General features: G+C 37.7%; 1 protein-coding gene and 1 long non-coding RNA gene across 2 annotated transcripts in view; one reads left to right on the top strand and one right to left on the bottom strand.

Moving 5' to 3' along the window:
- The first annotated feature begins 4,372 nt into the window (after positions 1 to 4,372).
- Positions 4,373 to 12,989, top strand: LOC129573710 (uncharacterized). Its single transcript, XR_008688622.1, has 3 exons — positions 4,373 to 4,513; positions 12,363 to 12,443; positions 12,807 to 12,989. It is a non-coding gene; the product is annotated as an uncharacterized LOC129573710 (long non-coding RNA).
- LOC129573702 (UDP-N-acetylglucosamine--peptide N-acetylglucosaminyltransferase 110 kDa subunit) overlaps positions 5,902 to 13,718 on the bottom strand; it is a 44,207-nt gene continuing 36,390 nt past the window's right edge. The window contains exons 7-11 of the mRNA XM_055454613.1: positions 10,521 to 10,716; positions 7,626 to 8,762; positions 6,942 to 7,533; positions 6,669 to 6,849; positions 5,902 to 6,589 (exon numbers count right to left, since the gene is read on the bottom strand). Of these exons, the coding sequence (XP_055310588.1) occupies positions 6,319 to 6,589; positions 6,669 to 6,849; positions 6,942 to 7,533; positions 7,626 to 8,762; positions 10,521 to 10,716 (2,377 nt within the window). The 3' untranslated portion in view covers positions 5,902 to 6,318. The remainder of the gene's footprint in view (positions 6,590 to 6,668; positions 6,850 to 6,941; positions 7,534 to 7,625; positions 8,763 to 10,520; positions 10,717 to 13,718) is intronic.

The following is a 13,718-nucleotide window of genomic DNA, read 5'->3' as shown; positions in this document are numbered from 1 at the left end:
AAAAAAAAAACATTTCTTCGGATTTAAGGCATCATCAAATTTCAGGCGAGATTTATGTTCAAATGAAATCGAAACACAAGAGAGGAGACGAATAGAGAAAAAATACGATAACATCGAGAAAATTGGATCAATTATTCTTTCCTTTTTTTCTCGGAAATAAATAATTCTCTGTGAAACATTTCGACGAATGTTGAACGTATAAATGACGCACCGTGAGGGAGAGAGAGAGAGAGAGAGAGAGAGAAGGCTTAGCTAATGAAAATTCGACACCAGTCGACGCGACGATATCATATGATTTGAAAGTTGAAGGAACAAAAACAACTTTGGGATACCCACGCTCTCTTCGAGTACATGCCACGCTTATCTGGCTCAGACACAAAATAACAATGTTATTAATTGACATAAGATTTCAACGAAATTTTGAATCACATTGTCTTCTTTCGACGATTATTTATTTACACCTAATTACCATGCATCATTTCGACTATCAACAACACTAATGACACATGAAACAACCAAATTATAGAGTAATTCTCTAACTTTGACGCCCTCTCGAACGTTCAACACTTTTTTTTTGCATAATGATTCAATTTAGATTGTAACCGTTTCATTTGTTCATAATTATGTGACTTTTATGACACCTGACATTCACATTTTGAAGTTTCATTATCAAGTCAATGATTCCACATCGGTCACTAACTTAGCGCCATTCATGTTGGATGTCCGTGGGCTGATTTTATTGATTTATAAGTGTTTTATGTACGAAATTGATCAGAAACAAAAAAAAATTCACACCTTAAACGATATACTAACGTATTTGATTGCATTGGCCAGAAGAATCTCAAGTACCGGTGTAGAAGAAAAACACGAATTTCCAAATGGTTCTCCAATATCAATAAACAGGACACACCTGATCTGAATTCAGTGTATTTTTTATCGCAAATTCATTGAAACTCGTGACTGGAATTGAAGTCCAATATCGATTTATTATTATATGATTTTTGGCAAACAACTAGGCCCACTAACCAAATCATGTTTATAACTGAAGCATGTTTATAATTCCTAATGGCTACTACCCAATAAAATTACCACCTATACAGCACCCAAGACTTTTAATTTATTGAAAAAAGTGATTTTTTGTTTCAACATTTGCACTTTTTCCGTCAACTTTGCACTCAAAACTACAAAAACCAAACAAAGTTCTGGGGAAACTATAGTTTACTATACTATAGTATACGATTGAAAACACTAGATATGTAGATGTTGTTTTATATAAGATATCTTGAAAATGTTAGATATTGATGTATTCATCAGGTAAGTCAAACTAAATAAAGATAAAATATGGAATAAAGGATTGGATTACCCAATTTGGATTCTTCAACCATATAGTACCAATGCATAGCAATTTAAACTCGAAAATAAGCCAAAAAGTGTCATTGCCTTTTTCCTGGAAATTGGAATTGTCATTATTATCGAAGCATTTGTCGGGTGGTATGAAGAGGAAGCTTTCCGTTGCTCTTGCTTTCTGCGGCCGATCGAAAGTGGTTTTTTGTGATGAACTAACTAGTGGTCTAGATCCGGCGGCTCGGCGTGCTCTCTGGGATCTATTACAGAACGAGAAAAAAAGTCAAACCATTTTGCTGACAACACACTTTCTGGATGAGGCCGATGTTCTTGCCGATCGAACCGCGATAATGGCAAATGGTGAACTCAAATGCCATGATACACACAATTATTGTCAACAAAAAGGACGCAAGTGATTGAGGTATTCTTTGAGTGTGAAATGAATATTTCACAATTGTGTCAAAATCCACAGTAATATCTTGAGGCACAGTGTGGGAAGCATTGAGCATGTGTCGAAATCAGCAATTCAATGGCTGTCAACCGACGTCAATAGCCTTTAAAGCCCATTTAAATTCAATGGTGCTGCTGAACTCAAGCCACTGATTCATTTTCAAATTAAAAATGGCGAAAAATCATAAACAGAAACGCTTCTTTGAATCGATGAATCCATTTAAAAGTGAATAAATTCTCGTTCACGAGAAAATGTCATGAACTTAAACGCAATCAAACCGCAAAGTCACCTTAAACCCATATACTCCTGCAGTAACAAGAGTTGACATTAATCTGCATATTCTTAGCAAAAAAAAAATGATTTTGCCTGAAATAGAAGCACACATTATTTCACCAAAATGTTAAATGCAAAGTCAATTTGATGCGCAACAAACGAGTTTATTTTGCTTCTCGCAAACCCGATCGATGGGCCTGATACCATTTATTACAACCTACAACTACGTCAAAATATGTGTTTTGATTTCATGTGAATCAAGTCCAAAGACATCTCAAAAGACAAAAGCAAAACTAATATCATTTAAATAAAATATTTAGAGAGTTGCAATAATAAAATTATCAATGCCTAAGTATCAACAAATATTCTTGTGTATTCTTCGTTTGTCGGGGAAACCGTCATCCAAAAAGATAGATTGTGATATTTTTATCTCTTAATGTGTCATTAAATTGGGGCTTTCGTCATTCAATCATTCAAGGGGTTCCCTTTTGGTGAATCAGAAAACATTCGCAACAAAAAAACATGAAATAACAAGTATATTTGGAACGGATGCATACACAAAATACAAAGTGTCCATGGATAGAGATAAAAAGGCGTAAATTTGCCCAGACGAATCAGTTCAAAGCTTAATTCCATTTCGAGGTAAGCTGATTTCATTAAAACAAAGTGAAGATCTGTTGATAAGTTCTCAATTCAAACGTTTCGAACCGGAGATTCAACTCATTTTGTCGTCTAACCATTGAGGAGCCAAACGGATGAATGGCCGTGGTCCAAATTCATGATTCATGTCCACATCCCAAGTTGAATACCATCTTTGGTAAATAGCTGTGCGGCTTTATTGCACCCGGCCACAGTAATGAATTCACCATCCGGAAAGTAGTTGAGCACCGATTGGATCGAAACCAAGCGCACGCTGCCCTTTGCCAACACTTTGACCGCCAAGCGTATAGAATGGAATCGTTTGACTCCAATCGGCAATGCACAAAATATCTGTATTTCCAGCACTGATCGGATCTAGGGCGAGGCCATATATTGGGCTGTTGTTGCCACCAGGACGCTCGATTTTCCCCTTCTCATTGCTAGCCTAAAAGAGAGTCAAATACTCGTTATAAAACTTAACATAATTTTTATTGCATGATTTCATCTCACCTTATTTCGAATGGAAACAGTCCCATTTGCCATGCCCAAAGCCAAATACTGGCCATCGTTCGTCCAGGCACAGCAATTTATCCGAGATGAAACCTTAAACTTTTGCACCGCTTTCTGTTTGGCCGACCAGAATGCGAAATCTGCCTGAGTTCACGACACCAATTGATGTGACACCGGGTTAAAGGCCAAGCATTGAATTGAGTCGCTATGACTAAAATAAACAGAACACTCAATATAATTTCCATTGAAATCATCTTTTGCATTTCATAGAACTTACGAGTATTTGAGTATGCCATCGAGTTTGTTTGACCAAACGATGACACATTTATCGGAACCGCCGGACACAAATTTTTTGCCATCGTATGCATATGCTATCGCGTAAACGGTGTCCTTGTATCCGGTCAGCGTTTCGATAAGTGCCTTCATTTGGTTCATACTCTAAAACTTTGTCACAAGCGCCAACGATAAGTTGAATACCCTCCGGATGAAAGCAAATCGAGTGAATCCTACAATGATATCACAATCACATGGTAATTAGAAGAAACAAATGCACATGTTTACTGCGATGGGAAGAGATGCATCTTTTATGGTGTCACACGCAAAATTCCACAGTTCAATAGACTCACCCGGCTTGCTCTTTATCCTCATTCTCCTCGTGGATCTTTTCAACCCACGATATCTCTGGCTTTAGATATCAAAATCGTATGGTCACACAACTTGTAGCATCGTCCATGTTTCTTGAAGGCAAATGATCGAATAGCTATTTTCGAAATGGACAATCGTCGTTTCTAGAGATTCGACGGAGCTATTGTTTACATTGAAATACGGTTGAAAAGTTGCTATAGTAACATGACTGGCCTACTACGCATTCCATTAATACGCTCTCATTAGGAAAAAGACAAGTTGGAAAAAGACGAGAGAAAAAACCACGTACACTGGACCAATTCACACAATCGAACACACAAGTGATAATTGTATGTGCGCTGTGTGTGTGTGTGTGTGTATGTTGCTGTAATGCGGGCCCGTTTAGACAAATACAAGCATCGCATCAAGAAACCGCTTACACCGATACATTCGCATACATAACCAATATGTACCGGACCTCATTGTCGCATCGAACATCATTTTACACGCAGCGACGTTAGTAAGCTTCCCGTATTCTTTCAAGGAACATGTTTTGCTGTTTTAATACTTAGCGCTACCATTTTTTTTTTTTTCATACAATTTTTTTGCTCCGAAAAAAAAGTCAAAATTGTTTTCTAGATACATACACACACAATATAATTTGCTTCTTTGGTAAGTTCCTAATAAACAAAACCAATAAAACACTTCGTTTCTCGTTGTAAAGACCAAAAAAAACGAATAGATACCGAATTTTGGTCGATTTTGTTTATAGTTGTCGTCCATTGAATAAATCGAATACTTCATGACTTTTAACCGGAATTTTGAACGGAATTTTAATTTAACATTTTATATCGTTCATGAGAGAAAATGGAGAGACATTTTTACCACGAATACCATATGTAAACATTGAAAATATATCATTGCGAGAAAAGAGAGAATAGTGTGTTGAGGAGCCATACTTTTGAAGTTTTATAGTATTATACATCATTTTTTTTTAATTCGTTCATCCATTATTTTATATTTGGGCTTGTGTGCATGTTTTTTGTGTGCGAAGTGCGAAATAAAAATAGTTCGAGAGGAAATGTTTGATGAATGGAAATTCTTTTTGGTTTCTTCTTATCCATCTGTTTCATTGCAATATACGCATTTTTTCCTCTCTCATTTTGAATTGATTATTTTTTTTCCGACACGAGATAAAATTCATAGATAATTTTATTATTGATATTCTCCCATGGGAGTTCTTTGAATCTTTCTATATGAACTTAAAGTGCTGCATCCATATAATACGAATGCATTTCGTTCGAAATGGAATTGATTTATATCGCTGAAATCTGATTGCTGGAGAGCAGAGATTTGGGATGAAAAGTGGGCCGTTTATAATAAATACAGTCAGATAAATTGCTGATGTCATTTGTTAGCCGTCTGCATGTAGTCCAACAACATGCAGAATTTGAAAAAAATTGGTAAAATATGTAGAATCTTCGGAATGATTCCAAAATGCTCAGACTCAGCTATTACAAAAGTAATGATATCAATCGTTCGAATTCCGAGCAGTTTTTCCGATTAAATATGAAATCGTTTCATATGAAAGAGAAATATTTTCGGCCGTGTTAAACTGTTATCGTCTCAAGATGAGCGTCTTCAACTGTCTTCTTTATTGTTATTGCTGTTATTACTATAGGTATGTATGCCTATGTATTCACCTCGTTCATGTAACACCCGATATTGATTACGTGCCAATAAAAACAAAATCAACATTTTGTCACTATCTTTGTGTGTTCGTTACTCATATCTCATGCATAAAGTCGCTTCGCACGGAACGAACAAAGTTCAACACAACTTGTTCAAGTGATTTCTTTTGAATTATATCAAAACATTGAATTGAACATTCTAAAAATGCATGATTAAAGTAACTACAGTATATCAAATCAAAAATATTCATTTGCTTGTTTTTTTTGTCAATCATTTCGTTTAAACGCATCACTCGTAATAGATGTTAGCGTCGGTCTGCCATCGAACTCGTAGTATGGTGTATTTAAAAATCAAATAAAAATAAAACGTTTTGGTATAAATATCGTTTACTGTTTTTTTTCCACATTTTTGTTTCATTCTTAAAGTCTAAAAATCTGATCTTCATTTATACATTGAAAAAAAATTAAACAAAAATTATAACTCGTGCGTTCAACTTGATGTTCTGCTGGTGCTATTTTCGTGTCAAAGCATATAATGGTCTCTTTTTTGAGAATTAATTTCGATCTTGTTCTTGTTTCTTTTTTCAGCTCGAAATTATGCTTGGAAGTAATTTAAAGTGTTAACTTTCGAAAAAAAAAGAGTTTCAATCGAAAAAGAGAAAGGGAAAAAAAATGAAAATTGTTCTAACCAAATAAACCTAACATACTAAAATCTTATGGGCTAACGAGATGTTGTGGTTTTGCTTTTCATTGCGTCGAGTGGTCCAATTCAGCCGTTCACGCGCTTCACTTGTTTACCGTTGTGTCTGTTATATGATCAGCAGTTTCAGCGCGTGAATGACGATCCCACATCCGAAGGAATAGACCTTCCAAACCATTTGCGTATTCTTTACAATCGAACAATGGGCTTTCGGCTCGGGCTTTCCACACTTTGTGGCGCATACTGCGCAAGTATTCACGATCGTTTCCTAACCGAATGGCAACTTGCTCGTACTCTTGGCGACTTCGAGCAATCAATTCGGGGCATCCGAGTGTGTTCAATTGTGATGCAGCGACTCTGTTTAACGGTAAAACACACAAAATTCGAATGAAAATTTGAAATAGAAAAAGAGAGGGGAAACAACTGTGGAATATACCGTGAGGCGAGTGTTTCTCCAGGCAATGTAACTACTGGAGTTCCGGTCCATAAAACATCCATTGATGTTGTGTGACCGTTGCATAATGGGGTGTCCAAACAAACATCTGCCAATTGACCACGACGGACATGCTCCTCCTTTGCAGCAACATTTGAAAAGATGATACGACCACCGGGTAGTCCTGCAAGCAAATTAACCGAAACGATAACATTACTCATTCTTATGAACGGACTGCGTAAATAGTGCTGTGTTATTAATAGCGATTTTACGTACCCAAATTCTGTGCGGTCTGTTGAAGATTTGGTTCGCCGACGGCGGGGAAACGAAGCAACCATAAAACGGAGTTTGGAACATTTTTCAAGATTGTCACCCACGATTCCAAAGTGAGCGGATCGATTTTATACAATTGATTGAAGTTACAGTAAACGATTGCATTGTCTGGCAAACCGTATTGTTGTCGGGTGGTTATCACAATATTCTGTGGGACTTCTTCACCGGTGGCGGCTTTGTTGTTGATTTGTGTGGTGGTCAAACCATTTTGTAGGACGACACCATTGACCGATGTTTGAATTTGATGGTTTGCAATCATTGTTTCGATTGGTGTCGTTGTTGGCAATTCAGCGATTTTCATCGACACTTCAACTGTTTTTTGTGAAATGATAACTTCACGAATCTCTTTAACGTCTGTGCTTTCAACAAGTGGCGACAGATCGGTTGCATTGATAACGGCTACATTGTCCGCAAGATTTCCATTACCACTTTTATCGCTGACAATGAGTCGCTCTTTCAGATGTGGGAACATTTGCTTGTGATCTCCGATGAAGTATGTGTACGGCATGTATGCCAATTTTTCACTGTATTGGTCCTGGGAAAATACAACGAGAGACGATTAAAAAAACAGTTAAAACTTGAATTGACCATCGAAATTTCTATATCAAGTCAATGTATGGTGTTTACCTGTAATTCAAGTGGAGATGTGATTGCATCAGTTATGATGTAGTCCATGTAGCTGGCTCCGCTAGTGCCAGGATAACCAAGCCACATGACTTGAATTGGTGCTGGTCGCAGTGCGAATATCTCATTACGAGCACCCTTTGTGTAGCCATTCATATTAACGAGCACGTGGATTCCATCAGCATAGATGCGATCGGCCGCTTTGCCATTGCATGGAACCTGTGACAAATCAATGAAATGCTCCGCTTCATTGGCGATTTTATTGCGGAACGCCGTTCCATCATCAACGCTAAGTGCATAGCAAAAGATTTCGAAGCGGCTTCGATCATGCATGCCGGGAACGCTTTGCATCAAATGTGACGTGGGATGATTTCCAAAATCGCTGCTCACATAACCAATGCGAATTCGATTTGAGCCCAATTCACGGCCAAATTTATACGATGGCTTATGCAGTATGTGTATTTTTTCCAAACACAGATTAGCATGACGTGCCGCAATTGCTTTACGGAAATCATGACTCAATGGATACAGCATTGAATGATGTGGATGCACCGAGGGCAAACGATTCTTTTCAAGTTGTTCGGCAACAATAGCGACCAATTTCTTCATGCGACTATCATAGTCGGACCAATCGCACACGATCTGCAAACAATGCGCCAAATTACAGTATGCATCTGGGAAATCGGGTTTCAATTTCAACGCTGTCCGATATGATTGTATGGCTTCGGGTATATTGCCAGAATCCTTGTGGATGCTGGCTAAATTGCTGTGTGCATCAGCAAAAGCTGGATTGATCTGAATTGCTCGTGTGTAGCATTGTAATGCGCCGGTAACGTCTTGCATCTCTTTCAGTGTGTTACCCATGTTTGAGTATGCATCGGCAAACGATGGCTGAATGCGAATCGCTTCTTTGTAATGCATAAGTGCTTCATTCAATTTGCCTTGTTGTTGCAACACCGATGCCAAATTCGAGTGTGCGGCCGCAAATTCGGGGAACACTTCCAATGCCTTCAAATATAGACGGGTGGCTTCTTCGATGAATCCTTGTTCGCGCTTGATATTTGCCAAATTGTTCAACGAATCCGCATGTGTTGGGCACAATCGAAGGGCTGTGTTATAACATTCTTCGGCTTCTTGGACCTATAATAAAAACAAGACAAAAAAAAGAGCGGAAAAACCAGAATGAAAATAGTTCGTTGAGGGGTTTGCTAAAAAGTCATTCGATATTCGTAAATTGGTTTTATTACTAGAGAGATAATAAGATAAATATACAGTCAAACGAGGTTGGCGTCCGATAACCCATATTTACGACCATCCAACCGCACCTCCTCCGCACCGCCTCCGCCAGCTCAGCTACGCCGGCTATTTATTGTCTTTTTAATTTGCGGAGGAGTTTTCACATTTATTCTATGTGATGTTAAACTTTGCTCCCTACCCCTCTCAATTTCTATTTCGCTGACATTTCTCATTTTCTCAGTTAACAAATTAAAAAGCACAGCGTTCGCGAGTTTCAATGGCTTGAGCTTTGCGAAGCGGGTGATGAGCGCAACACTCTAACTGTCTCTTTGTCAAGCGCAGGCGCTCCACATTACCGATGAGGATTATGCACACACACACGCACAGCACACAATGTGTTCCTCTCGCATAACTATGTGAACGTGCCAAGGGACACATTGCTCGTTCGTATAATGATCCGTTCTGTGGTTTAGATACACGGTCTCCGTTTGATGTTTACAGCGTTAAAACGGAACGAAAGCATCAAAAGCGCAGCGCGCTTACAATGTTTGACGTACATGTTTAGCATCAACAAAAATTATTTACCATCGAAAATTTCTATCGCAACGAAAAATCTAGTGTATTCGGCTTTCATATCATATAACCAATATTGATTGGATTTAAAGTTTTTATACTTTTCTTTTGTGTACAATGCCGCCGTGGCGTTTCGTTTCGTTTTTTTCGGTACAACTGGAACGCAATTCAAAGCTCTTTGAACTCAGTAAGTATAGTTGCGCCAGTCGGTCGTACTTTTTCTCTGTTCACTCTCTCTGTGTCGCGCGAGGTAATGGGAACGAGCTCACAACAACCCCACACTGACAGAAAAGCAAAAAAAGTTCCGAGGCAATAAAAATGCTGGTTTCAACCTTATTATTTAAGCAAGTTGAAATGAAACTCATGTTTTGGATACCATGTGTGCATGTGTTACGTGTTTTGGATTTGAGTTTTCGGGTTTTGCCTATCGTGCAATGCATGATTTCTTTGTTCCTTTTCGCGCTTAAATATGCGACTGCAAGATGAAAAAAAACCAAAAGATAGTGTTTGGGATCTATGCGCACCAAGAGACCTGACAGATCGAATTTCATTTTACAGATGCACACAAGGAATGAGAGGCGTAGCCGAGAAAAAAAATTAAAAGAAGAAAATTGCAATCCATAAAACTTAATTACATGTTTTTTGAACCGAGAAAATGATTTTGCGTAGGTTTTTTTTTCTCGCTGCGCTCACTTTTTCTCCCACCATCATCTCACACATTCTTTGCTTAGCGCGATGGGCTGCAAACTAGAGCGGCGCAATGCTATTTTATTGCACAAATAAAACGTGTTCATTTATTTATTTGACTTGGGATACTTGTACGCAAAATGTGTTTCCATTGCTTCATGTCATTCTCTGTGTGTGTGTGTGTACCCTCTCGCCCTGCTCACAGAGTTCAGACGTGTGGCGCACGTTAATGTGCTTTCGATTTTCCATTCTTTCGAACTAATAAACATTCATTTTAACTTCGATGACTTTTTTTCGATCCATCTCTCATTTCAGCAGATATCGTCCGTGGTATCGATTGCATAGAGAGACTACCTGAGTGCTAAAACGTTCAAAAAGCCAATCGTATTCATTGATATTTACCTGTCCCTTCTCTTTGAGTGCGTTGGCCAAATTACAGTATGCGTCTGGGAAATTCGGCTGTAACTCAATGGCTCGTCGATACGTATCGATGGCCAGATCAATAAGTCCTTGCTCATAGTAAACACAGGCCAAGTTTCCATGTACGACAGCATTATTCGGTGATAAATTCAAGGCTCGTAAATAAGCAGCTACGGCTCTGTTGGGAAAATGAAGAGAAAACAACACAAAATTAGGACACAATTTTATTGATAACGTTTATTTCAACAGTTCGATTCAAATGTTCGTCAGGGGAGAATAATCGTTTTTTTTTCTTTGTGGGAGGCGTGTATAGATTTAAGTGTAGATGTCTTCAGAAATTTTTCGGAAAATTTCATGAAACTAGGGAAAATAGATAGGTTTGTCATTGTGACGAAGATTTCATCGGTTGAAATTATCTCCAACCATGACATTCTACACTCTCGTTGTTAGACCGTGAATATATTTGCTTTTCTTGTCTATAAAATTTAAACGAATCCAAAAAAAAACGCCGTAAATTTATTTCAGAACCTTTTGGTTAACTTCAGTATAGATAGTTTTGACTGCTTATTCATTGGACTGTCAGGGGTTCTGCCCAACCACAAAATAGCAGACGAACCAAATAACTAGCTGTATACATAGCTATCTGTTTGTGTTATTCTTGCAAAGAAATCTCGCATCGGATGTGTATTCACCTCTATATGCTGTTTTTTATGGTTTCTATTTCCAGCATAAATCCGTGTAGTTGTGAGTCCGTTTGTTAAATTGTCAAACTGAGACTAGCTACTTTTAACCGAGCTTTGTACGTCATTTCATCTGATATTTCCATTTATTTTTCATAAACTTGCGCTCCTTTTCCATATATAACTTCCAACTTTATCGATGCCATTAGTTTCTTCTTTTCTTGCGGTAAGTGTGCAGCTGACAAGAAGAAAAACTTGTTCTTGTACGTTCCGCACAAGCCAGTTAAAAATGTATACACAGTTTGCATTGACTGCTTTAAATTGAACGAGAAAAAAGGCGAGAAGAATGAGTAAATTAACCGTCAACAATGAACACATTTTCTGGGATGTATAAATGAATCGATAGATTAAATGAAGTAATTTGCTTATATCAAGAGGTCTAGAGCATTTCCGATGTCGGCCACACATTGGCTTACGGTGCATCAAACTGGCAGTGCAATTGATTTAAATACGCACATACACGACAAAGGAACAAAGACGAAGACAAAAAAAATGGTTTGACTTTAAGTTTTCTTAAAAGTCAAAACAATGATACGTTCGCACCATGAACCGAGAATAACAATCGAATATAAAAATGTACGAGCATCATAAAAGTTGCTCCCTCTCTCACTCACTCTCGAATAAATAACTTTTTTAATTTATACCAAGAGAGGATGATATCATTATTCATGTTCATGTGCCAGTTTCAATGAGCACCGCAGAACATTTGCCGTTGCAGAGCGCTGATTCGGGCGAAAAAGTCTAGGAAAAAGTTGTGTGTGTGCACGCGCGCGGTGGAAAAGTGATCAACGTTGATGATGTTTGAATGAACGTTGTAATCTCAATGAAGCATGAACTGAATCCAAAATCACGTATCGCGCGCGCGAACAAGTGAACGCCACACCGAAGTGTATGTGTACGTATTCTTCCGATTGGATTTTGTGCATTCATTGATGCCATTTTCATAAGTATTTTATGATGCTTTGCAGCATTCCGTTGCGCAATTTTAATTATCATCAACTGCGACCAGAAGAGAGAGAGTGTGAGCTTTAACGAAAGATCCATTGAAAACTAATTCAATTTTCGATTTAATTACGGATTACAGAAATCACACTGGGCTGTGTGCGCACAAGTCAAGATGCAGCTGATGGCATTTCGAATTTATTGGATTTCAGGCACGCATAAAGTAAGTAGATATCCAGTAGATCGGTAAGCCATTAGTTAATAATTACTCAAAGCGCTCAAAGTGCTTGAACTTCAATTAATAACGAAACATTGTCCATCTTTAATCACTGCAAAACAATTTCCTGAGATAAGAATTTTATAAAATGAAAAGTTTTCATATTGCATTTCGTTGGAAATGGTAGAAATAAGTTGTGAATTTCCTATGAACACTTTGAAGTCTTCGTTGAAGACTTTGACGGTACTTCTCCTATAAGATGGCGTACGTATTTGGAAAAATGGAGGAAATGAAATTCACAACCAAGTAAAAATTTCGCCATTACTGATTTTCATGAAAAGTAGTGCACTACTTCTTACTTTATTACAGAAACCGAAATCGTTGAAATGACTGTATTCAGCTCTTGAAATTTTAATTAAATTTGTCAAGCATTGAAAAGTCATAGAAAAATGAATGAAAGCAATGGACAAAAAACCGATCAACTAAAAATAAATAAAAGCTTTCAACCAGCACATCAACGTAGAATTTTTATTTCAGTGCCGAATCAATAGATGTGTGTGTTCTCTTACAAAATTGTATGTAATTGGTAAATTATAATCGAATTTGAAAAAAAAATGGAATAGATATGGTCGATTATTTTCATATCAGTCCCGTGTTACCAATTCCATTTATAGCTCCAAGAAATTACCCTTTGAAATCACAAATGATGTGATACAGATATCATTCAATCCCATTTGGGAGGAAAACGTACAACTTTTGTTGCTCATGAATATCGGACTGTGTATGAATATACGTAGGAATTTGAATTTCAGATTTCTTTGTGTGGAATTCGAATATGGAAAGTTTTTTTTGCGAAAAAGCATTAAGGTGTGACCACCTTAAACCCCTATGCGTACGAATGAATGAAAAAAAAGGTGTATGGTTGTGAAAGGCCTAAGCCCACTAAATTTCATCCCACTCAATAGCCAGCCAACCTCAGCAACGGAGGAGGAGGCCAAATCAAAACGTAGCACGAGGAAGGAGGTCAGTTATGCAACGAAAGATGGTACCATCATCATCGTAATCGTCATTACGAATGACCTATTAATCAATCGGTTTTACATAATTTTAATAATTTTCCCATTTTCTCGACTATCGCACGCGCGTGTTTACATTTGAATATTGGCTGTCAATATTTATACAGTTGCGGTGAAGAACGATGTCGCTGAGCGTTAAATATTCGTATCAATTTATCCACACACACACACACACACACACACACACACACACACACACACACAC

This window comes from Sitodiplosis mosellana, unplaced genomic scaffold (assembly GCF_009176505.1).
Source record: "Sitodiplosis mosellana isolate CC-2019 unplaced genomic scaffold, AAFC_SMos_1.0 Smas_scaffold_6102, whole genome shotgun sequence".
Taxonomy (NCBI): Eukaryota; Metazoa; Arthropoda; class Insecta; order Diptera; family Cecidomyiidae; genus Sitodiplosis; species Sitodiplosis mosellana.
Note: the sequence above shows the minus strand (reverse complement) of the source record. Positions and strands in the feature narration are given on the sequence as shown.